At 47.7% G+C, this 22,585-nt stretch overlaps 8 protein-coding genes across 9 annotated transcripts; 4 read left to right on the top strand and 4 right to left on the bottom strand.

The window, feature by feature from the left end:
- The first annotated feature begins 469 nt into the window (after positions 1-469).
- LOC119548988 (testis-expressed protein 9) lies at positions 470-2,552 on the top strand. The gene is made up of 2 exons (XM_037856588.1): positions 470-1,225; positions 1,863-2,552. The coding sequence occupies exons 1-2, from the start codon at positions 618-620 to the stop codon at positions 2,455-2,457; spliced, it is 1,203 nt and encodes a 400-aa protein (XP_037712516.1). The 5' UTR covers positions 470-617; the 3' UTR covers positions 2,458-2,552.
- Positions 2,553-2,656: 104 nt separating this feature from the next.
- LOC119548989 (neuropeptide SIFamide) lies at positions 2,657-3,154 on the top strand. Its single transcript, XM_037856589.1, has 2 exons — positions 2,657-2,874; positions 2,937-3,154. Exons 1-2 carry the CDS (start codon positions 2,742-2,744, stop codon positions 3,020-3,022), a joined length of 219 nt encoding a protein of 72 aa, XP_037712517.1. The 5' UTR covers positions 2,657-2,741; the 3' UTR covers positions 3,023-3,154.
- A 9-nt stretch (positions 3,155-3,163) lies between these two features.
- Positions 3,164-6,521, bottom strand: LOC119548987 (steroidogenic acute regulatory protein-like). The gene is made up of 12 exons (XM_037856587.1): positions 6,174-6,521; positions 5,982-6,116; positions 5,767-5,915; positions 5,515-5,673; positions 5,198-5,251; positions 5,004-5,136; positions 4,810-4,943; positions 4,477-4,629; positions 4,317-4,421; positions 3,715-4,256; positions 3,526-3,649; positions 3,164-3,467 (listed from the first exon to the last, which is right to left on the bottom strand). The coding sequence occupies exons 2-12, from the start codon at positions 6,079-6,081 to the stop codon at positions 3,369-3,371; spliced, it is 1,752 nt and encodes a 583-aa protein (XP_037712515.1). The 5' UTR covers positions 6,082-6,116; positions 6,174-6,521; the 3' UTR covers positions 3,164-3,368.
- Positions 6,522-6,627: 106 nt separating this feature from the next.
- LOC119548986 (peptidylprolyl isomerase domain and WD repeat-containing protein 1) lies at positions 6,628-9,188 on the bottom strand. 2 transcript variants are annotated; one of them, XM_037856585.1, is made up of 10 exons: positions 8,955-9,188; positions 8,508-8,895; positions 8,220-8,452; positions 7,946-8,159; positions 7,586-7,888; positions 7,404-7,522; positions 7,318-7,323; positions 7,139-7,259; positions 6,863-7,082; positions 6,628-6,804 (listed from the first exon to the last, which is right to left on the bottom strand). In XM_037856585.1, exons 1-10 carry the CDS (start codon positions 9,100-9,102, stop codon positions 6,658-6,660), a joined length of 1,899 nt encoding a protein of 632 aa, XP_037712513.1. In that variant the 5' UTR covers positions 9,103-9,188; the 3' UTR covers positions 6,628-6,657. The 2 variants fall into 2 exon arrangements, with proteins under 2 accessions (XP_037712513.1, XP_037712514.1); XM_037856586.1 differs by lacking the exon at positions 7,318-7,323 and having other exon boundaries at positions 6,658-6,804; positions 8,955-9,102.
- A 9-nt stretch (positions 9,189-9,197) lies between these two features.
- On the top strand, positions 9,198-12,788 carry LOC119548984 (RNA polymerase II subunit A C-terminal domain phosphatase). The gene is made up of 7 exons (XM_037856582.1): positions 9,198-9,722; positions 9,806-9,899; positions 9,972-10,408; positions 10,467-10,648; positions 10,708-11,886; positions 12,000-12,209; positions 12,269-12,788. The coding sequence occupies exons 1-7, from the start codon at positions 9,340-9,342 to the stop codon at positions 12,409-12,411; spliced, it is 2,628 nt and encodes an 875-aa protein (XP_037712510.1). The 5' UTR covers positions 9,198-9,339; the 3' UTR covers positions 12,412-12,788.
- On the bottom strand, positions 12,772-15,270 carry LOC119548985 (unconventional prefoldin RPB5 interactor-like protein). The gene is made up of 4 exons (XM_037856584.1): positions 15,089-15,270; positions 14,731-15,029; positions 13,284-14,667; positions 12,772-13,231 (listed from the first exon to the last, which is right to left on the bottom strand). The coding sequence occupies exons 1-4, from the start codon at positions 15,116-15,118 to the stop codon at positions 12,899-12,901; spliced, it is 2,046 nt and encodes a 681-aa protein (XP_037712512.1). The 5' UTR covers positions 15,119-15,270; the 3' UTR covers positions 12,772-12,898.
- Positions 15,271-16,121: 851 nt separating this feature from the next.
- On the bottom strand, positions 16,122-19,622 carry LOC119550933 (E3 ubiquitin-protein ligase ZNF598). Its single transcript, XM_037859957.1, has 6 exons — positions 19,057-19,622; positions 18,853-18,998; positions 18,234-18,797; positions 16,952-18,176; positions 16,694-16,891; positions 16,122-16,628 (listed from the first exon to the last, which is right to left on the bottom strand). The coding sequence occupies exons 1-6, from the start codon at positions 19,342-19,344 to the stop codon at positions 16,431-16,433; spliced, it is 2,619 nt and encodes an 872-aa protein (XP_037715885.1). The 5' UTR covers positions 19,345-19,622; the 3' UTR covers positions 16,122-16,430.
- An 876-nt stretch (positions 19,623-20,498) lies between these two features.
- On the top strand, positions 20,499-22,569 carry LOC119549327 (inorganic pyrophosphatase). Its single transcript, XM_037857306.1, has 6 exons — positions 20,499-20,737; positions 21,156-21,274; positions 21,351-21,746; positions 21,800-21,951; positions 22,012-22,121; positions 22,405-22,569. The coding sequence occupies exons 1-6, from the start codon at positions 20,530-20,532 to the stop codon at positions 22,434-22,436; spliced, it is 1,017 nt and encodes a 338-aa protein (XP_037713234.1). The 5' UTR covers positions 20,499-20,529; the 3' UTR covers positions 22,437-22,569.
- Positions 22,570-22,585: the final 16 nt, after the last annotated feature.

The following is a 22,585-nucleotide window of genomic DNA, read 5'->3' as shown; positions in this document are numbered from 1 at the left end:
AAGATTTCTAAAAAGGAAACTAATAAATATATATATATTTTAATTCATCGAAAAATAAGATTGTATTTTTTAATGGGTGTATTAGTTGATTACTTATTCTTTAAGTTTTCATATTGATGTATTCTACAGCTTGCTGTGATTCGTGGATACATTTGTAGTTCAGTTACATCATACAAATTCTGAAAACCATTGGCGTAGCAAACCCACGCCATTGAATGTCTTTTGTGTGAATTATAGCGCCCACTCTTGCGGAAGTTTATAGAGTTCCCAAGTCCGCAAGTATGTTCCACAGGGGTTAAGTAAATTCCAAGCAACAGTCGTCTGGGGGGACAATCGAACAAACCGAAAAACCACCCCCTAGGACAGCAACAGGACATGGACTTACAGGGGGAACCGGCCAATTTCCAGAACAACCAGACCAAGGATTCAATACTAGGTAGCCAGGGGTAACTGTCACTGTTTGGCGTCCGGAAAATTTATTTATCATATCAACTTCGATATAGCCGTGTAGAGATAGCAGCAAATTAAATCTGAGAAAAATTCAATGTGTGTAGTTTGTCCAGGTCATTTATCAAATCAGAATCGTTGTTGCAAGAAACTAAAACTGAACCACCATAATGGCGGAGCTTTTGTCCCGCGAGAAGGAACTCTTTAAGATTAACCAGGAGCTCAACCTGCTAACCCTTAGCCCCGCTGCCGAATCCTTGTATCCGGCCAAAGGATCACCACGATCCACAGCGGTGGCAGTGCCACGATATGCCACCTTTCAGAAACACAAAGGACCGAGCAGCCTGCTCCGGAAGAAGGGTGTAGCCACAGCTCCCACGAAACCCCTGCCGGCAGGTAGAGATGCTGCTGCCCCTGGCAGAGGAGTAACCACATCGCCACAGCCCGATACGAATCTGCTGACCAAGTCCAAGGCGCCCGACTGGAAGCAAACGAAGACCACGGCCGTTCCCACCTCTCCCACCAGCCGCTTCGTGTCCCGGTTTAGTACTTTCACGCGGGATGTGAGCAGCAAGACAGCCACGTATGTCAAGTACCGGAACCCCAACTTCAGCGAGAGTCCTTCGCTGGACGAACTGCTGCGCAACGACGCCGAGGAGACAGCCCGGCAGAAACAGGATGTCGTCGAGGTAGAGGTCACCCAGAAGCGAGAGAGCACAACCATCGTCAATGGCCAGGGTCAGGTCAAGAAGCAGGTCACCAAGGACAACTTCATCAAGTGAGTATAGAAAGTCATAGAAAATATATCCATATAAGGTCTTCAAAAGTCTTGTTAACCCAGAATTACAAAAAATCATAAATTATAATGCTAAAGACATAATATTTTTGACTTCAGTCGTATTAAAGCTGCTTATAGTTACTCCGTACATTTAAATAGTTCTTGAAAAATGAATAAGATTATAATCTTTAAAAGTAAAAAAACCTAGGATTAAACTCTTTAAAACAATAGACATTTAAATATTGTAAGGTTTAGTCAAACAAATTATAAACATAAAAAATATACAAATTGAAAAATGCATTATCATTATATCAGGTCTTCAAAAGTCTAGTTAACCCAGAACTACAAAAAATCATAATACTTAAGACCAACTTGCTAAAGACATTATAACATTTATGACTTCAGTCGAATTAAATATGCTTCTAGTTACTTTATACATTTAAAAAGTTCTTAAAAAATGAATAGGATTATAATCTTTAAAAGTTAAAAAAACTAGGATTCAACTATTCAAAACAAAAGACATTTAAATATTTTAAGGTTTAGTCGAACAAATAATAAACATAAAATATATACAAACTGGAAAACTCCTTAAACTACAATTATACTTTCTAATATGTTCGTCCCTTTCTCATTAAAGATTCCTCAAGGCCAAGGTGGCCATTCTAGAGGAGGACCATGCCCATCACGCCAGCGAGTTGACCCGGCAGAAGGAGCAGCTTGAGCTCGCCCTGGAAGCCCAGCGGAAATCGGAGAATCAGCGCGACCAGGCGCTCAACTCCAACAAGCATCTCTCCGAGCAACTGTTGCGGGCCGAGCGGCAGTGCGACGATGCCAACCGGCGGCAGAAGGATCGGCAGCAGGAGTTCACCACCCAGCAGCGGGAGCTGGAGCAGCTGAGGCGGGATGCCAAGGTGTCCAGGCAGACAAATATGAATCTGGAGAACCGACTGTCCCGCGCCCAGGAGGATGCGGACACGGCTCGCCTGGAGCTCAGGCAGCTGCGCGAGGAGCAGCGCGACCAGTTGGAGGCGCATCGAAAGGAGCTGAAGCAGCGGGACAGCCGGATCCGTGCCCTAAAGCGGCAAAGGGCAGATCTGCTCAATGCCTACAAGAAACAGCTCTACCTGCTCGACAACTTAAAGCGGCAGACCACCTGCCTGGAGCAGTCGGCGGCCATAGGGTTTGGCGAGAAGGAGTTCAACAAGGTGCTCGAGTGGAACGCTAAGACGTGAGCCCGTCCAGCCCAGGCTAAGCATTTAAGTTAAGCATAACACAGCAATGTAAATAAGTGGAATATAATCACATTTTATGGTCTCACTCGAACAAATCCCCAAGCAATCTCGTTTCAATTAGTCGGGGATAACTTCATTAGGCGGGCTGCGGCTGCATCCTTTTGCTTCGTTGACGGGTATAAAAGTCAGGGATTCGGCTTGGATTGGCACAGAAACATCCGGTCTTTACCAGCACTCAGTCCATCCTCCGCACACTGCCCACAACGCTCACCGAAAACTGCAAGATGGCTCTGCGATTCACGCTCACTCTGCTCCTGGTCACGATCCTGGTTTCGGCCATACTTCTGGGCTTCAGTGAGGCTGCTTACAGGAAGCCTCCCTTCAACGGCAGCATCTTCGGCAAGCGCAACAGCCTGGGTAAGCTTTCACTTTGCATCAAGATTCAAGATTCGTTAGAAACATGTCAAATTCCCATCCAGACTACGACAGCGCCAAGATGAGCGCCGTTTGCGAGGTGGCCATGGAGGCGTGTCCCATGTGGTTTCCCCAGAACGAGAGCAAATAGGACCACGCCCTGGAACTCAGCCTACGCCTCCACCTCCAAGAACTGATCTCGAGCCTACGACTAACGCACCAGCAGACCAGACAGGTGGGCAGATGCTGCTCATGCGCCTGCTCCTGCGACTAAATGGGGAAATGCCGGACGTTAGAAAATTCATGTATAAAATTTATAGTGTAAGCCGTGCATATAGGTACATAGAACTTATGCCATACATATTCATACAATACTCAATAAACTTACAGCACTGAAGTCGCTTTTCAAAAAGAAATATTCTAATAGATACCCGGCTGCGAACAGCACTCGCTTGAGATACAATGGGATTAAAGTTAAAATACAGTTTGCTGATCTGCTAGTGGGTCCTGGGCGCTCGGCCACGCCCCCGATGCCTCAGTTCGTTGACATGCTTGCGCAGGTTGGTTATGTAATCGGTCATCGAGGAGGTGAGGGCCTGAAAGGAGTCACTTATTATAATAATATATGAGCAGATAGGACCGATCAGCACTTACTGCATCCAGGACATAGCGGGGAATATAGCCTTTTAGGTCCAAGCACAGCACCCATTCCACAATGCAGCTATCCGATTTGCCAACGATTTCACGAAAGGCAAACCCGCTGACAATGTTCTGACCCCTGAAATTGTAAGAGCCAAGTGTAAGTTTTTAATCTCATCCAATTTTATAGCTCCCCAAACCCACCTTGTATACTTGGATGAGGGCGGAACCCCTGCATATTGCACACTTATCGCCGAGGTAACCCAAACTTTGTCCTTGGTCTTGCCCACGCTAGGTGGATTTGGTTTTGTCATGTTCTCCGCCTCGCCCTCGACCTTATCCTTGGCATCCACGAACTCGTCCTGGTCCAGTGGCGGTGGCTCTTCCTCAAAATTGACAATGGGACCCAAGCTCTTGGCGCCCAAGCTGTTGCCCAGAGTGTCGAAGGGAGTTGTGGCTCCCTTGGATGAGCTGGGAAACGACGCCTTGCAGCTGGACACGCTGCTGGGCAGCAGTGGGGTATTTGAGTCCCCATCTGAAAGGGTACTAACACTGCCCTCGCAGGAGCGATTCAGGCTGCTGTTGCCATCATCACTGCTGAGCTGAGCCGCCTCATCGTCATCGCAGATTTTGCCATTGTAAAAGAGACGACAGGAGCGCAGGTTCACAAAGTCACGGCTTTTCACCATGCCACCTCCTCCGCCAACGGATACCTGATAGGTAATATCGGTGTAGGAGTTGATTTTCTGAAAAATATGGCCGCTATTAGCAGAGATTCTTTATTACTTTGTAGAAGGCCAACTCACTCGAACTATTTTGGACTCCAGAAGAGCAGGATTCCACTTGGGACAGTCTTCAATGCGATAGAATAAGTCTTCCATCAGCGCCTTTGCGGGGTACTTGATGCGGGCCTGGGAATTATATATATTATAAGACTCCCTTAGGTTTGCATATGCTCCAACCCACCGTCAACTTGTAAATCTTTCCAACTTTCTCCCGCTGCGTGCTGTGTATGGTGTCGCCCTTTTGGGTCACCTTCTCCACCTTCCACTCGCTGGACTCTATGATCTCATAGGCCTTTCGCAGGCAATCCAAGCCCATCTGGTTGTACTCCTCATCCTGAAATCCGAATGAATGATAACAATTAGTAGAGAAAGAACTCCAAAAAGTACCGATGCCATCTTAACAGGCTCTATTGTTTAGTGGTGATCCGATCAGCCGCTCTGCATCTTATATGGTCGCCCGAGTTACTTTCCTATTCCGGAGAGACTTAATAATGCGCATACATGAATAGCTTACCTCTTCGTCCTCCTCGTCGGAGTGACGAGCTGTATCCATCGGTGAATAAAAATCAGTTACACTTTGCGGAGGTCGTTCGTGCTCTATCAGAATGGCCGGCTGATCCATGGGGGTTCGATCGTTGGAGGTCATTGCTTTAATAAAGAATACAATTAAAACGTAATCTGATACCGGTGGTGGGCTGTTGATCTTACTCCGGAAATAGTGTTGGGCATGACGTTCCTGGGGAATCACCCTGCAGTCCAGGAACCAGGCTTCTCCCCAAGCCAGTATAAACGAGGTTATTATTAGGATGACTTCGAATACTTGTTGCTTGGAGTCCAGCCACTAAAAAGAGGATATAAAGTTAATTAGAAGACAATAGGGATGATAGGTTTCCTGGTCTTACATCGAACACAAACACCTTGGAGATGAGGAACAAACAAGAACCACTTGTAGAGAGCTGCAAAAGAAAAGAACATTTAGTTTAATCGAAATTTTCTATAAAGGATTGCTAGACAAGTCAGTGCTAACCAAATTCCAACCGAAAGCCTATATCAATTCGTTTGGAATTCGACTGAAAGGTATTTTTGTAGCACCCGGTATAAATATGTAATATACAACTATAATATTATGACTTTCAAAACTATGAATGTTATCTTAAGATAATCCTTGTTTAAATTTAGTTTCGGAAATCCGAATTTTTCAGGAGGTAGTGAAACCCACCGCTATAATGGACCAGTGATTGATGTACAGTATGGCGTAGAAGAATATGAGGACCACGAATCGGCAGATGGCGATGGCCACGACATCGAACAGCGACTTGTAGACGGTGTACTCCACGATCTGTTTGTGGAAGGCAGTGAATATATTGTCGCCGTTGATCTGCAAAGCAAAGTGAATGAACGAGTCTCATTGGAATAATATCTGTATTATAAATGGATGAGTCCCGGATGGATGAATAATACTATATCATACCACAATGCAAATGAGCCAGAGTAAGGAGACGAACACCAAGTCGAATGTGACGAAGAGGCAGAAGAATCGTCGCACCACGGACATCCTGCCATCGGACATGTAGCCGGCTAGAAACTCCTCCGTGATCAGGTTAATGGAATGTGCTCGGCCTGAAATCGGTAAAAAAGGGTTATCGTTGGGATGGAATATATAGACTTATCCGATGGTATACTCACTCATATCATACTGCAAGTTGTAGGCGCTATTTCCCTGTCGAGCATTGGATAATATGAGCTGGGCGGTGCTGCGGACATCACTTGGATCCATTAGAGACATGGTGGTTGTTTCTAACTTAGCTCATGTCTTGAATACTGAAAAACCAGTTCCATAAGTTATAAACTAATAGAAAAATCGTACTATGCACATACCTTGGTTTTCAAATGTAAATAGACTTTGCGATCCCAAAAACTAGGTTTCAAATCTGGAGCAGGCGCTAGTTATAGATTATCGGCACTTATAGATTACCGATACGCACAAGTGATTCGTCAGCCTCGGTTTCTTTGTTTTTTCGCAGCAATAAACAAAACGAATCATATCACATTGCAAGAACCCGCATAATTGGCAAGTAACTTCCTATTCCCAGCAATTACTATTTAATGTTGAAAACTAATTAATAATACTGCCGAAAACTAAGCTGTTTCCGGTTCGAATAGTAGTAATAATGTTGTATTTGCCCTAGTTTTCTAGTTTTTATTAATTACAAAGGAACCGAATACAAAAACAGCTGTTTAGTGCGTCGCACTTGAAGAATACAGAAATACCAACTTCCTAAAAAATACCAAAGTTTTTTATCCGCGCTTCTAAAACATTTAAAACTCGGGTAATCTTCGAAGCTTTATTTAAAATTTCTGTCTAATTACTTAAGTGTATAGATATAATTTTAATGTCATCGTAGGGCTTGTCCGTCTTGGGATTCGCCTTTGAGTTGCAAATGTTGAGCACCACTTCCATGCCACGGTAGACCCGTCCGAAAACCGTGTGCTTATTGTCGAGCCAAGGCTGTAAATTGGGATACATTAATGGTTATATTACTAACAAATAAAATATATATATCTACCGTAGGCAAAACTGTTATAAAGAACTGGCTGCCATTCGTATTTGGACCCGCATTCGCCATGCTGACCGTATAAGGACGATCGTGCTTTAAACTCGGCACGAACTCGTCCTTGAAATCGCTTCCCCAAATGGACTTTCCGCCTGTGCCCGTTCCCGTGGGATCGCCAGTCTGCACCATGAAGCCCTTGATCACGCGGTGAAAGATGTGTCCATTATAGTACCTATTAACATGGCGTGATTAAAATGTGTATTCCAAATCGTTATACAAATATTATACCCATTCTTTGCATGAACGCAAAAGTTCTCAACCGTTTTTGGAACCTCCTTGAAGAACAGCTTTATATGGACATCACCTTTCGTGGTGTGGAGCACCACGTTCTCGTATATACGTTGCACGACTAGAATAAATCAAACATTTTGTATTAATTTGGTCTTGAAAGTTCGCATAAGGATAACCTTCGTCTTGAAATATTGTTAGCGTGCAATAAGAAATTGGTTAGTGGTTAGTAAGGGTTGACCAATTGGAAGTCAAGACCAAATACCTGTGGCCTCCGGCACCGCGATAATGTCCTCCTTCGAAGGCTTCTCATTGAATATATCACGGTCGACATCCTGCAGATCCGAGGGCAATCTTCGGCTGAACAAGTAGAAGCGGTTTTTTCTATAAACAAATAGTAATTAATAATTATAAACCACATAAACTTGTACGTTAGTATTAACTAACTTGTAGGCAGTGCAAAAGGCTGTTGGATCGTTCAAAATATTCTGCAGTGCTGGGTTCTCGCTGGCCTCCTGCTCCATGGTTATGGCAGCCTTTTGTCGTTTGATCCTTCCCTGGAAGAGGGCCACTTGCAGGGGTCGGATGTTGTCCGTTTTTCCTAGAATAGTTACACAGCGATTCGTAACCACATTGATGACCTTGATGCCCAGCATCGTGGGGTACAGTAAAAAGTTGCCAGTGCTATCGAATAGAATGTTGAGGGTAGTGTTTTGAGCCGTCTTCTCCAGATCCCGCTCAGCCGCCATTCTGCAAGAGATATTAATTAATGTCAGACTGCTAATAAAGGCGATATAGCTAGTCTACCTCCTGCCAAACTCCATGTTGGGCAGGGCGTGCTGCGTCTGCTGCATTTGGGTGTATGTTGAAAGCGCTTCATCGAATACTCGTATCAGCTTTCCCGTGTTGAACTGAAAAACGCGAACCTTGCGATCTGTGGAAATGGCGGCAAAGCGCTTGCCATCCGGCGTGCAAGCCAAACCGGTGACTTGGGTCTTTTGCTTGGCAAACTCAAAGAGGCCTGTAGAGTTAATGAGTTCAGTTAAATATGAGATAGGTTGACTCTATCAACGAACTATACTTGTGTCCAGTTTGGAGTCAAAGTTGACCAGGCGCTGGGGAAATTTGTAGTCGTGCTTGGAGTTCTGCCAGTACTCCAGAATGCCATTGCGATCCACAGATATGACTGTCTCCATTGCCACATTTAAGCACATGGCCACCACAGGCGCAGAGTGAAGCTTCTCCAGGGTGTGCAGGACCTCTCCACCTCCTTGTCCGTCATATATGTGGATGCGACTGCTCTCCGAGTCCGTACTGAAAGGGGAGTCATTCTCACTCTCCAGTCTTTTGGGTTTAAATAACAACTTACATGGCCAATCCTTGCACTGCATCACCTGGTCCATTGATCCACTCACTGCACTGCGGCGTGTAGCCCAAGCGAATGATGTTGATCATGTCAAAGTTAACCACATCGAAGACCTTGGCTGTCTGATCCGTGGCCGCCGAGCAGAGCAGAGTGCCGCTGTCATTGGTGGTCAGTGATTTGATGGGCACTAGATGGCTGCGGAAGTGCTTGACAAACTCTATGCCCAGCTCGCCCTTCTTCCAGAACTTTATGTGGCCATCCAGACTGGCGGTCACCACGAAATCCGTCTTGGCGCAGACCAAGTGGGTGATCACATCGCGGTGCATGTAGCTCCTCTCGTAGCTCTCGGCGTTGGGCAGGTTCTCCAGGTAGATGTGCTCGTAGGGAAGGACTATTAAGGAGTTTATTTTTATTTGAATGTGTTAATGGAGGAAATTGGCTTATTCTTACCCTTCTTTTTCTTGGCCGGCACAGGTGCGCTCTGCTCTGAGGGCATGGGACCTATCCAGGCGTCCTCCTCGGGCGCCTCTTCCGCCTGAGGTTCTTCCTCCTCCTCCGGAGCACTTCGCTTAAGATCATCCTTTGGTGTATCACTCATTTTCGGGGTATTTTATTAATTTAATGAAATAAACAAAAACACAGGGAAAGCGTGTGATATCGATAGACTGCCTGATATCGATTTTTGCCGCCAATCAGCTGATTTCGGACAGGGGTGAACGGCTGTCGGCGTAGCCAAGTGAATGGCAACCAAATTTTCACATTCACACAAATTGCAAACACAACAAGGCACGGAGATTTAAACAAATTAATTGTATATAAAAACGCAAGCCCAGCGATGCAGAACATAGCGGACGAGGAGGGCGCGACGCCCAGTCGCGCGCCAGGGGGCGTGGCCAAAGACGGAGACGATGGGGGAGGAGGAAGTAGAAGCGGAGGTGGTGGTGGCAACAACACAAACAACAACGCTGGCGGCATCATTGTTTTGAGAGCTGCGCTGGGAGAGAACGAGACGAGCGCGGTAATCAATAAATGGCGGGTTCGCGAGGGACAGTTCGTGTCGGCGGCCCAAATCCTGTTTCTCTACACGCCGGTGGGCCCGGATGGGAAACCAGGTGGCGGATCTGGAAAAGCTGACTCCTCCATCCAAAAGTACAAGTCCCAGCGAGCCGGGGTGGTAAAGAAGCGGCTCCGCAAGGACGGGGAGCTGCTCTCCAAGGGGTGAGTTTTAGGGTGGGCCAGTGGGGGGGACGCAATGCAATTATGCAGTCGTATACACACTAACCTGCCTGCCTGCCCTTTAGGGATGCCATTCTGGTGTTGTCCGAGTGCATACACACCACGGTAATCAAGGACATGTGCGCGGACTGCGGTGCCGACTTGCGTCAGAATGAGAATGTAAGTACATAGCCTAACCACCAGTCAACCACCCAACGTGCTGAATAATTAACCCGCCACTTGAACCCACAGGGACAAACATCGGAGGCCTCGGTGCCCATGGTGCACACCATGCCTGATCTTAAGGTTACCCAGAAGCTGGCCCAGAAACTCGGACACGACGACACGCGACGCCTGCTGGCCGACCGGAAGTTGGTGCTGCTCGTCGATCTCGACCAGACAGTGATCCACACCACCAACGACACGGTGCCGGACAACATAAAGGGCATCTACCACTTCCAGCTATACGGCCCACATTCCCCGTGGTATCACACGCGCCTGCGCCCCGGCACTGCCGAGTTCCTGGAGCGCATGTCCCAGCTGTACGAGCTGCACATATGCACCTTTGGGGCGCGCAACTATGCGCACATGATTGCCCAGCTTCTGGACCCCGAGGGCAAGTTCTTCTCGCACAGGATACTGTCCAGAGATGAGTGCTTCAATGCCACCAGCAAGACGGACAACTTGAAGTGGGTTCCCTATTATTATCTATTATACCGTACCAAACTTATGATTGATTAATTACAGAGCTCTCTTTCCGAATGGCGATTCCATGGTGTGCATCATCGACGATCGGGAGGATGTGTGGAATATGGCCTCTAACTTAATCCAAGTTAAGCCCTATCACTTCTTTCAGCACACGGGTGACATTAATGCCCCACCGGGTTTGTCTAAGCATGAACTGGATGGCGAAGGCGTTGATTTCAAAGGTGAGCGCATCAGCCAACCCATAACCAAATATTTCTAAAACGAATTTCGTTTCCTACAGAGATTACCGAGAAGAAGGAGGACAAAGACAAGACGGAGTCCAGCAGCGAAGTGAAACCAGAAGACCCTGATAAGGGCGACAACACAGTCTCAAGCACAAGTAAAGACGATGAGGGGAATGAGGAATCAGTTGACGTATTCGAACTGGAGAGTGACGCCAAGGATCCCGAGATTTCCGATTCCTCGATACCCGCAGAGGCACCCAAGGAGCCGCCGAGTGACAAATTAAATGGCAAGACTGTCTCAGAGGAAATCATGGTCGTAGACGATAGTTCATCTGGCTCACCAGATGCTGAGAAAGCGGCCAGCGATGGCGAGGACGTAGTTGTTATTGATGATAATTCCAAGGAGAGCACAAAAGCCGAGGTGGTGGAAGTCACACCGGCAGAAAAGAACGAGGTTGTGCCTTCATCCACTACTTCGCCGGAGGAGAAAAGTCCGACAAACGATGAGGACGTGGCCACCACGTCAAAAAGCACACCCAACCTTCGAGTGCCGCTCGATGGGCAGAAACAGATAGAGATTGAGGACCCCGACGATTACCTGCTTTATCTGGAGGTCATACTGCGCAACATTCACAAGCGATTCTATGCCATCTACGACGAGACCACAGAGATACCCGATCTAAAGGTCATCGTGCCGAAGATTCGGTGTGAAGTGCTGCGCGGCAAGAACCTGGTGTTCTCCGGCCTGGTGCCCACGCAGATGAAGCTGGAGCAATCACGGGCATACTTCATTGCCAAGAGTCTGGGCGCAGATGTGCAGCCAAACATTGGCAAGGGGATCACGCATCTGGTGGCGGTCAATGCGGGCACCTACAAGGTAAATGCGGCCAAGAAGGAGGCCACCATTAAGGTAGTCAATGCAAACTGGTTGTGGACCTGCGCCGAGCGCTGGGAGCATGTGGAGGAGAAGCTCTTCCCATTGGACCGAAAGGTGCGCAACAAAGGCCGCCAGCCACCCGCCCATTGCCACAGTCCCGAGCACGTGGTCAACTACAGCGAGCGATCAGAGATCTCACCGTCGAGCAGCAAGCAGCAGGAGGAGCAGAGCGGCAACTTCCGCGAAACACTCAATCCGCTGCTGGTCTTCACCAACGCGGACATCGAGTCGATGAACAAGGACTACGAGACATTCTTCGAGTCGGACTCGTCGAGTGACGAGGGGCCCGTTAACTTTGGTAAGACTTTTACTTATTAAACGCAAAACACGTGGCACCGCCTAACTCTACTGCATTAACTAGCATCCTTGATTACTGTTGAATCTTACTCGAATGTTTATAATTAATTCCAGAAAACCCACCAATGGACAAGAAGCTGCTTAAGAGAAAGCGCGAAGATGATAATTCCAATAGAGCCCACGACTTCTTCACGCGCAGCGAGGACGTGATGATCGGAGCGCCGAACGTCATGGAGTTTGACATAAGCTCAAACGAAGAGGGTGATGACAATAATGAGAAGGAGGATGATGACGATGAGATGCCCAGCGCGAAGTTTCGACGAGGTGGGTCATACACACGTGGATTGATAGAGTGACTTTTAATTTACCAATAAACCTTTCAGGGGAGGATCTGCCTTCCGACCTGGAGATTGGCTCCGACTCGAACAGCGAGAAAGACCCGGAGGACGAGGACGACGGCGAATGGAACATGATGGGCGCCGCCCTGGAGAGAGAGTTTCTCGGCCTGGAAGACTTTGACATTTAGAAATTCCGCAACATCTTCGAACACCAGACAGGAGCCTGAGTCCCCGAATTGGAGGCCTGCTGCCCGGCCACTCAAGACATTTTAGTTTCACTGTAGACCATGGAGGAACGCAATGGGATGGGTTTCGTGCTAGAGTGGAGCAATCCGGGTACATTTATGCTTAGGGTCCGCACTGTATGTATTAGCTGTTAATATGTACTTTTAAAGTAGCCAGTAAGAGATCGCACATCGGCGGGCGCCTTGGTCCTTTAGTCGCAGTGAATTTTTGAATCAAAAACTCTCAATCTGATCTAATGTAAATTGAAGCCTACTGTACATGTTTTAAAAATAAATTCCGTTTCAGCGGACTAGTATCTAGTGTTTAATTTAATATCGAATGTACACCACACCAGTAGTTGTTTATTGTTTTGCGTTGTGTTTGTAATACAAATCCACATTAAACTTGAACAAATATACTAGTAATGCCCAGCAGAAGTTTTACTCTTCGCTACGTTCTGTTGAGGGCCCGCTGCTCCTTGAAGCGGCTAACCCGCTTCTTGGGAGCATGCGAGTCAATGAATTTGCCCTTCGGCAGGGGCTCCGGTTGTGTGGGCTCCTTCTCCACGAGATCGTGCATGACCTTCTGGTAGGCACTCATATCGCGCAGATCGTCGTCCAGGGTGCGCTCCTTCTTCTTCTGTTTCCTACCCTTCTTGCCTTTCTTTGGCTGTTGGTTGACAATGTGCGGCTCCAGCTCCACCGCCTCTTTGTTCCGCAGAATTGACTTGGTTGTTGGATCGGGCACAGTTGATTCTTCCTTAGCAGCAGTTGGCTTGGAGAACTGTAAAGCAAGAACATTAGGCTCTACCCTGGACTCGTTTTGATAATCTTACCTGGCTTCTAGGATCTTCATAGGCTGATCCACGCGAAGCTTCGCTCATTATGGGTACCTTAACCTCCTCTTCGCCCTCAAAGCCATTTACATAAATGGGAAACGTACTATTCTGCTGCGCCAGGTCCTTTTCATATTTCTCATAGAAATCTCCTGGGTTTCCAGGTATGGCACCGTCTTGATCACTTTTGGGAGAAGGCACTGCGTCGGAATGTGTGAAACTAATGTGTAAAGTGTTAATACGTCCAGTGGACTCTTCCAAAATTCGATTAAGCAAGTCAAAGTCCTGGACACTCTGGTTCTCCTTGACGAACTCGATGTTTTTTTCAACTTTTTGCAGGATATCAGAGTTTGTTATCCGCTCTTTCTTACTGGCAATTGGTCGGGGAGTCACTGGGGATTTGACTGGTTCATCCAGCTTTATAACATCCCTGGAGTTCTTTTTCGCATTGGGCAGCATTTCGGCCACCGTTTCCTCCCTTCTAAACTCCAGCTTCTCATCGGCCAGGGCGAAGGATATGCGTCGTTTGTTTATGCTGGCTTCAGGTACTATTTCAGGTTCTTGAATGGGCTCCTCTGGCGGTATGTTTTCATCGACCTCCTCTTCCTCGCTAGCCTCCATTTGCTGCTCGAATATCATGTCCTGCAGGTCGTCCTCCAGCATGACCACCACGTTCATCAAGTGAATCAGCTCGTCGCTGATAAAGTTCACCTTTTGTATTTTCCTCATCTTTGCTTTGAGTACTTGTAGTTGATCTCTGAGGAAGGGCTCACGCTCTTCGCTGGGCAGTAGGGCCATTTGTTCCCTTATGGTTTGCACCTCCTCTTCCTGGTCACCCTCATCATCCTCGTCGTCTGAGGTGGGTTTCTCAATCTCCACAGGCTCTTTGGCTCCTGCAATACGTTTTTTGGCACAAGGAGCTTCTGTGGCTCCGGACATTAGCCGACGCACAAGGTCATCCGTGCCCTTTATGCTTTCCTCAGCTTCTGGACTGAGCTCTGCAGCCTCGTTCTGCTCCTCAGCTTCCAACTTCTTCCACAGCTCCGCCTCCTGCTCCGGCGTGAGGGTTACCTTTTCTTTACTAGCTTCCTGAGGTGCTTGATCCTCATTGATCAGGTCTTGGAGTTGCTCTTCGTTGACATTATCGGGATCTAAGCCTAGTTCCTCCATCATTTCACGCTCTTCCAGCTTCCTCAGCACTTCTTCACCGCTTCCGGGAGGTTCCGCCTGCCGTTTGAGGCGCTCCTGTTGCTTCTGCTGACGCACTCGCTCCCTGTGCTCCGTCATCCACTTGCTGTGCGACTCCTCGTTGAAATCCTCTACGATTTCCACCTGATCCCCACTGGGCACCGCTCCCTCCGCCAGTGGAGTATTGAGTTTGTTTCTGTGGGGCAAGCGTAAACATTATTTTTTCCCGTTTTCGGTTTGTGTAACCTGATCCACTTACTGCCAGAGATCGGACTCGACTTCCAGATTCTTTAGCTGCTCCTCGGCCAGTTTCAGGCGGTGCCGGCAGATCTCCCTGGCCTTGTGGGCAGAGCAGGCGGAGAAGTAGCCCTCGTAGTGGCCCACCAGCAGCTCGTTGGTGTGGATCAGCTCGCCGGGCATCAGAGCCTTTCGGCCAATGGGCACCATAACCTCCACGCTGAGCTTCTGGGCGAACAGGTCCAGATTCCGGATGGTGCTCTCATTATCGCTCTTGAAGGCCTGCCAGCGCTCCGTTTCGCCGGCGTTCTTATCGAGGGCCTGTCGTACAGGGTAATCCCATAGTAACTTCACTTAGGTAAATTAATAAACAATAAAACCTGTAGCAGAGCATCTTCTCGCCGGTCCATTTTTGTTGTTGCTGGTCTCACGATGGTATCGATAAATCCAATACTAGGTTTTGCGAGGGTATCAAAAGTAAACAATATTTTTTTAGTTAAATTATTTGCGGACCATTTTGTAAAGTTTATTATTTTATAATTTCCCTTTAGTTCAGATCGATAAACATTGATCAGAACGCGGCCAAAATCCAGGCTGTCATCGATATAAGTAAGCTTGAACCTATCGGTTTTAGTGTGACCTTCACTTGGTTTACATGAACTATAAACCGCCAAATTTTGAATTTAGTTTATATGTAAATAAAAAAAGAAGTCAAAAAATATATTTAATATTTCCGTATACATATTGTTGGCAAAAGACATACCTGAACATAGCAACCATTGGGTCAATATATATTAAGGAAGTCTTGCCTGCGCTCTATTCATAAGTTTGATCATAGTTTTATTTTAAAAGTTACCTTTATAAAAATAAATAAATATAAATATATCAGACTGTAAAATAATATCCTAGTTTCTTATGTTATTTATTATCAAGTTGAATACTGCTTATTTCAATGACATATTCAGTGGGATGAATAAATTCGATGCCTTTGAACAGAATGCTTTTAAATACGTCTATCAAGATTGATCCTTTTGATCTGAAGAATTCGCGAAGTTGACTTTTATTTGCGAGTAAAAGATAATAGGTGCAAACGTCCTTTACCAACATCCAAAACCATAGTCGGTAAGCTTTAGGGTTCTGCGCTAAACCAATTACTTATAAGGCTAGTCCGATTTATGTATTATATAACCTTTGCCACAAGTATGAAAGTTGCTTCCGTAGTTTGGCAAACAATGTAGAGATAAGGATAGCAGATAGCACGAGAGCGTTCCATATGTCAGGCAATAAATCTGCGACCACTACAGTCATTTCCTATTTGGTGATAACCAATCTCCGGCCACCATATGTTGCCATTCAATAAGGGGGCTTCCCGTTTCTGAAGAGCACGTCAAACAATTGCGGGTAATTACGAAATTAAAATGTGATTGATTTGAACTTTATTAGGCTGCGGGCATTTGCTAAACACAAGCTCACTCGTACATATTAAAAACGCATCCCAGATTAACAGGTTGCTCACTATGCTACTGCCTGGACTAGGTCACATCGAACAGATTGCTTCGTGGGGGCGCGCTTTATGGGGCGATATTGTTCGGCTAGTTCACACATTTAGATTTCCACACACGACATGACCTGTGGACATGGGCTTCTGGTTGATTGAAACGGTATATACATAGAAAATATACATGGGGGATAAAGCTTTTGTTGTCCTACGATCCTTGTGCCTCAGTTGCGATGCGTATTGGAAGCTGAGCTTCCTAACACGGGAAAGTTCTTGGTCAGCTCATGTGCCTGCTGGTGGCCCTCCAGGTCGGCGGTGATGAGGATCTGTTTACAGACCTTGCAAACTTCAAGTGAGGGCACGGATTTGCGCTGGGCGGGCGAAAGGCTGTTCAAATGTTGTTTGTGCACCAAATAGAGTTCCTGGAAGTTGACGAAATTAAAGGGTTAGTCTGTAAATGACAAGGCACTCCAGCAAAGACTCTTGCCTGTTGCTTGCTTATGTCGGGCAGCATGGCCAGCAGCTCCGGAAACAGGTTGTTGAAGGAACTCAGCATGGCGCACTGGCAGTGCTCGTAATACGCTTGACCAGTACAGGATCCGTCGCGGAACTTGGACGACAGCATGCGAAATTCGTTCAAAGCCTCTGGGGTCTTGAGCAAGCCCATGACCTCGTCCACCAATTTCTAGAGGGGAAAACACATGTTATATTAGGTCTTAAACAAGTACCAGGAATAATCTCTTACCTGGTTTCTCAATCCCGTATCTGGTGGATCGGTGTACGTATAGTGGCTAGGTACAATGTTGTAGGACTCGCCCAGCGAACTGGTGAACGTGAGATTGTTGGGCAGCTTGGCCACCGAGTTGACCGTCACATTGGACACGAATCCGGGTGGTGGCTTGAGCGGTCCGCCAGATCCTAAGCCAGGTGGAGCGCGTATTGGCGTAGGTGGACTCCCGTTGGATTTTTGTTCGTTGTTATTGTTTTTCTCCTTCTGCTTGACCATCTTGGGCTGGTTCTCCTGATTGTTCTTCTTATCCTTCGGTTTTTTATCTTTTTTGTTTGCCTGTTGCTCCTGCACGTTATTGTTATTTGCCTTGGGAGCGGGTCTGGATGTCGGTGTGGGCAAAACCGGCGCAGGGGCCACCTTCGCCTTGCGATTCTCCAGCTCCCGCTGTTTCTTTTCAGAAGTTGCCTTGGACCAGTTCAAGGAGGCAGGTCCGCTAGCTGGCTTCGCGGCATTCGCTCTGCTGGAACTGGCGCTGGCACTCGGTCCTAGGCTGGGAAATTCCGATGCCGTGAGCTTGGGCGCACTCTTCTTCAATGCCTCTTGACGCGCCTTGGCCTCGTCCTCTTCCTTTTGCACCAATTGCAGCTTGTGAAAGTTGGTCGGATTGGCCACCGACACGTAATCATCAGCCAGGGACCGATGCTTTGCCGAAATATTCGTCATGGGCACTGCAGAGCCGCTGGGCAGCATGTCCTCCTCCAGGTTGCGCAGGTTTTTCTTGTTGCCCTTGCCCGGCAGAGCGGGGAAGTCTAGCTGCGGTGCGGCGGCCTTTTTGGGAACCGCTGCTCCTGGTCGATTGGACACATGCAGGAGCATTCCATTGCTGGCTGCGGGGCCACTGCGACCGCCAGAAGCTGCCGAACTTGTGGGCTTTTTAAAGACAGCCGCAACGGGATGCTGGGACTGGGCAGCTCTGGCGGCGAGAGTGCTGCCAGTGGGGCCAGCAACGCCACCTCCATTTCCCCCTCCCAGAGCCGGGAAATTCTCTTTGGTCCGAGCAAGACCCGAGGTGCCACTAAGATTGCGCATCGAGGGCGGCGGCGGTCTAACCAAGGACACGCTGGGCGCCGTGGAGGTGCCTCTTAAAGTGGGGAACTGCTCCTCATTGCCAGCATCGATGCTTACGTGGCGCTGGCTACCCGTCGGCAGGTCGTCCAGGTAATCGTTGTGCTCTTCATTTCTGCAAGTTTACTAGGTCTTAAAGATCTGACTACGCTTCGGAAGACACCCCACTCACCTGGGTCTCATGTTGGCTATGCCCTGCTCCGTCTGGCCGCTGCGCCCGCGCGGTCCCAAGGTAATCTCTAGCTGCAGGGTCCGCGTCTGCTTCGCCTGCTGCTTGTTGAGGGACTTGCCGTGCACATTGGCCACGTGAGCCTTGTACTCGATCTCGTTGCGGAAGGCACCGACAAACTGCTCGGTGGCGCACTTGCCCTCCTCGCAAAGGAAGTGCTCCTGTCGGAAGTGGTCCGCCAGGTCTGCGTAGTCGTTGTAGAACTCATTGCAGCCGTCGGCGTCGCAGAAGTGACAGAAATAGTGCTCGCGCCGCAAATGCCGGAACAGCTCGTCCCGATCCAAGTAGCGCTTCTTGCAGTACTCGCACAGCGGATGACCGCGATGCGAGCGATTGTCCGGATCCCCTTTGGTGTTGTGCAACTGCAGCTCTGCCTGAGTATAGCACCTGCGTTCAAAGGTGAAGATCTTGAGGGTCTCCACGCAGAGGTCACAGTACAGCAGACTGTGCTCGCTGCGCACATGGTTGCGAAGGCCCTGGAAGGTTCGGTATGGAGGGGCGTCGCATCTGGAATGTATAATGTGTAAAAGGGGGAATCCCCAAACTGACTGAACACACTCACTTAGGGCACGGATGGTCGAGCAGCTTGAAGAACTGCTGCTGAATCTCGGCACTGCAGAAGCCGATGCGGTACTTCTTGCTGTAAAAGTCGGAGCGGTTGTTGGCCTCCAGTTCGCGGTAGGGCAGCTTCTCCAGGGTGAACAGGACCTGTAAGGGAAAAGCTATTAGCAAGGGGTTCTCCTCTAAAAGGCCAGGCAGATTCTACCTTCGACAGGACGTGGCGGCAGATGGGGCACTCGTTCTGCTGGCAAAGCACCCTCATCCGAGTGGAGCACTCGTAGCAGACGGGGTGATCACAGTCGCCAATGGAATAGATGTCCACGTTCTTGAAGCACACCACGCAGGCATTATCGTCGATGCCCACCGTCTGGTTATCAGTGGCATCCGGCTTGGCCGCCGCGGAGTTCTCCGTGCCAGTGGAGTTGGGCACTCCGGATCTGGGTCGGCGGTGGTAGGACGTCCTGGCCGCCGATCTTGGCTTTCCGTTCTGCATTTCTCTAGAGAGTACGGCGAGTGGAGAGGGGGAAAGTTACTTGTTGCCAAGGGCACTTGGAAATGGGAGCGCAGCGACTGCTCTCTGGTGATTCCGCTGGGTTCCTCGGACCTTGGGGACTTGTTCGCCTGCGTTAGCTTCGGCAATCAAACAATTGGGGGAATATTTGCAACGCCAACACGTTTTTTTTTAACGAAAAGGAAAACTCTGAAATTGGGAAACCCGATTGCAGTTTATCGATAAGGTCAGCTGGCAGCCCTGGAAGACCGATAACAAAAAGACGGACTGTTATTGATAACACCAGCTGGCAGCCCTGGAAGAACAGATAACAAAAATACGGACGGTTATCGAAAGCACCTGCTGGTAGCCCTGGAAAAATCGATAACGCGCGGGTAAAAGCTTGTATGTTTTAACTTTACATTTCGAAAATAATAAAGTATCAATGAATAACTTTACAAAGTAGATACTGATTATATCGCAACTTATGTGACTTGAAAACTAATTAAACAGTTCACAGATTTGGATTTTTTATGGTTTTATAATAGCTAAAACTTTCGTAGCCCAAAATAAATTAGTAAATAACATGGTGGTAGAATAGAAATAACACTTCATAATTTGCTAAATTTCATATTCCTGACAATGAAATACATATCATCTGAACATGCATTTTTTAAAGGACTATTTTTCAATTAAGAAGTCCCACGTAGCACTCATTCTTATTTTTTGAAGTTGCGTTTTTTCTGTAGGAAGTTAAAGATGCATACTCGCCATTCCTAGCAAGATCTTTGATGCCCAGCCAATATAAATAATTACATTGGATGTTATTTTTAATATCAGGCATATCGTAATCATTCTGACACATGGCGAGAAGACCGCCCATTCCATGTGTGTACATTTTGGCTTTTGGTACTGACATTGTGCTCAGGACTACTTGGTTAAAATTACCTAAATGCATATTCATACTTTATCGTTTTTCAAAATAAAGACATCCTCCTAATAAGCCTGAATATATAATTTAACGGTCACGCGAACCAGGGCTCCTTCACTTACTGCCACTTACGTGGCCCTTACGTTTGCCGGCACTTACGTTTCTGGCCCTTACGTGACGCGGCCAAAACTATCGCGAAATAAATAGTTCAATAAATATCGATGTATTGATATCTTGATGTACTTTTCACACCACCAATGTTGGCTGAAATTACAAGGCGTTCGTTTTTTGCTTCACGTGCAGTCGCCCGTTTGTCCGGATTGATTCCAACCTCATCAGCGCCCTTGGCCAGCAGTTGCAGACACATTCAGACAGAGCGGAAGTCCACGAAACCAGTCCAGATGGCCCTGTACGAGACCGTTGAGAAGGGCGCCAGGAACTCGCCCAGCTACAGCCTGTACTTCAGTGAGTAGCCCCAAAAACCGGGGCCCAATGTGACCTGGCATAACCCTTGGGCATTGGTAATTAGCCCAACTAGTTACACAAACTAGTGCAGCTTAGGTGATCGCAGCCAAGCTGATTATGCAACAGGTCAAACCGGACTCTGGGACTCGGCGTAATCAAATATACATAGTCATATAGTGCTTTATCAGCACTATCAGCCGATCCGGCGGAACTGGCGGAAACCCAAGACTTTCGGCCCCTTTGGCCTTATCTTATAGCTATATTATACCATCCAAATAGCCGATATCGTAATTAGATTGGCTCCCAAAATTGGTGACCTTTGTCTGGTCGACAGACTTTCAGCTCTATCAATCAAATCGCGTGTCCAGGTGTCACCTATATAATCATTTCTACTATATCCCCTATCCCTTATCCACAGAAAACAAGTGCGGCAATGTCATCTCGCCGATGCACGACATTCCACTGTACGCCAACGAGGAGAAGACCGTCTACAACATGGTCGTGGAGGTGCCACGTTGGACCAACGCCAAGATGGAGGTCAGTCCGGCTTTCCCCCCTTGATATATGATATATAGCCAGTGATAATTCAACGATTGCATGTCTTAATCCTTAGATTAGCCTCAAGACCCCGCTGAACCCCATCAAGCAGGACATCAAGAAGGGCAAGCTGCGCTTCGTGGCCAACTGCTTCCCGCACAAGGGCTACATCTGGAACTACGGAGCCCTGCCCCAGACCTGGGAGAACCCCGACCACATTGAGCCCTCCACCGGCTGCAAGGGCGACAATGATCCCATCGATGTCATCGAGATTGGCTACCGTGTGGCCAAGCGCGGCGATGTCCTAAAGGTTAAGGTGCTGGGCACCATTGCCTTGATTGATGAGGGCGAGACCGACTGGAAGATCATTGCCATTGATGTGAACGATCCGCTGGCCTCCAAGGTTAACGATATCGCCGATGTGGACCAGTACTTCCCCGGACTGCTGCGTGCCACCGTTGAGTGGTTTAAGGTGGGTTCTAGACCGCTCTTACAAGTACTTTTCTAACTCTTTGTAACCCTTAGATCTACAAGATTCCCGATGGCAAGCCGGAGAACCAGTTTGCCTTCAACGGCGATGCCAAGAACGCGGACTTTGCCACCACCATCATTGCCGAGACCCACAAGTTCTGGCAGAATTTGGTGAACCAGAGCGGCGTTTCCAGCTCCATTTCCACGTGGGTTCCATATACATTCAGTCTTTTGGAAAATACACAACTACCTATGTCCTATTACAGCACCAACATCACCAACCGCAACTCGGAGCACGTCATTGCCAAGGAGGAGGCCGAGAAGCTGCTGTCCGAGGCCCCCGAGGGCGGACAGGTGGAGGAGGTGTCCGACACAGGTAAGGTTTACTATGTTAGATCGAGCTTATAGCTGCGCCAGCCACTCCAACACCCGCTTTAAACCAGTACCTTGCACACAAATTGGTTACACAAACCCAACCTGCATGCTTACTAATAACTAATAGCTTTAAGTTGCCAACCATAATTAAGCCCCCGCTGTAAATATTGCTAAATTCCCATAATTGGCTGGCTTGCCTCTGTTAATCGTTGTACATATGCTTTTATACTGATTGTGATGTTGAAATAAACCCCATTTTAAAACCACGTCCTTTGTTTTTGCAGTCGACACCTGGCATTTCATTCATCTCAAGTGAGATGGCCTCCTGGGATGATTCCAGCACAAGATCCACGATCTTATCATAGCCTAATCGAATCGGAAATGCTTGCACTTGTGAATTATTGATATTGGAATATATAGTATGTTGAATAAAGTTTTTTGCACCGCAATCAAATTCGCTGCCGT

The sequence above is a fragment of the Drosophila subpulchrella genome, chromosome 2R, assembly GCF_014743375.2.
Source record: "Drosophila subpulchrella strain 33 F10 #4 breed RU33 chromosome 2R, RU_Dsub_v1.1 Primary Assembly, whole genome shotgun sequence".
In the NCBI taxonomy this organism is placed as follows: domain Eukaryota; kingdom Metazoa; phylum Arthropoda; class Insecta; order Diptera; family Drosophilidae; genus Drosophila; species Drosophila subpulchrella.
Note: the sequence above shows the minus strand (reverse complement) of the source record. Positions and strands in the feature narration are given on the sequence as shown.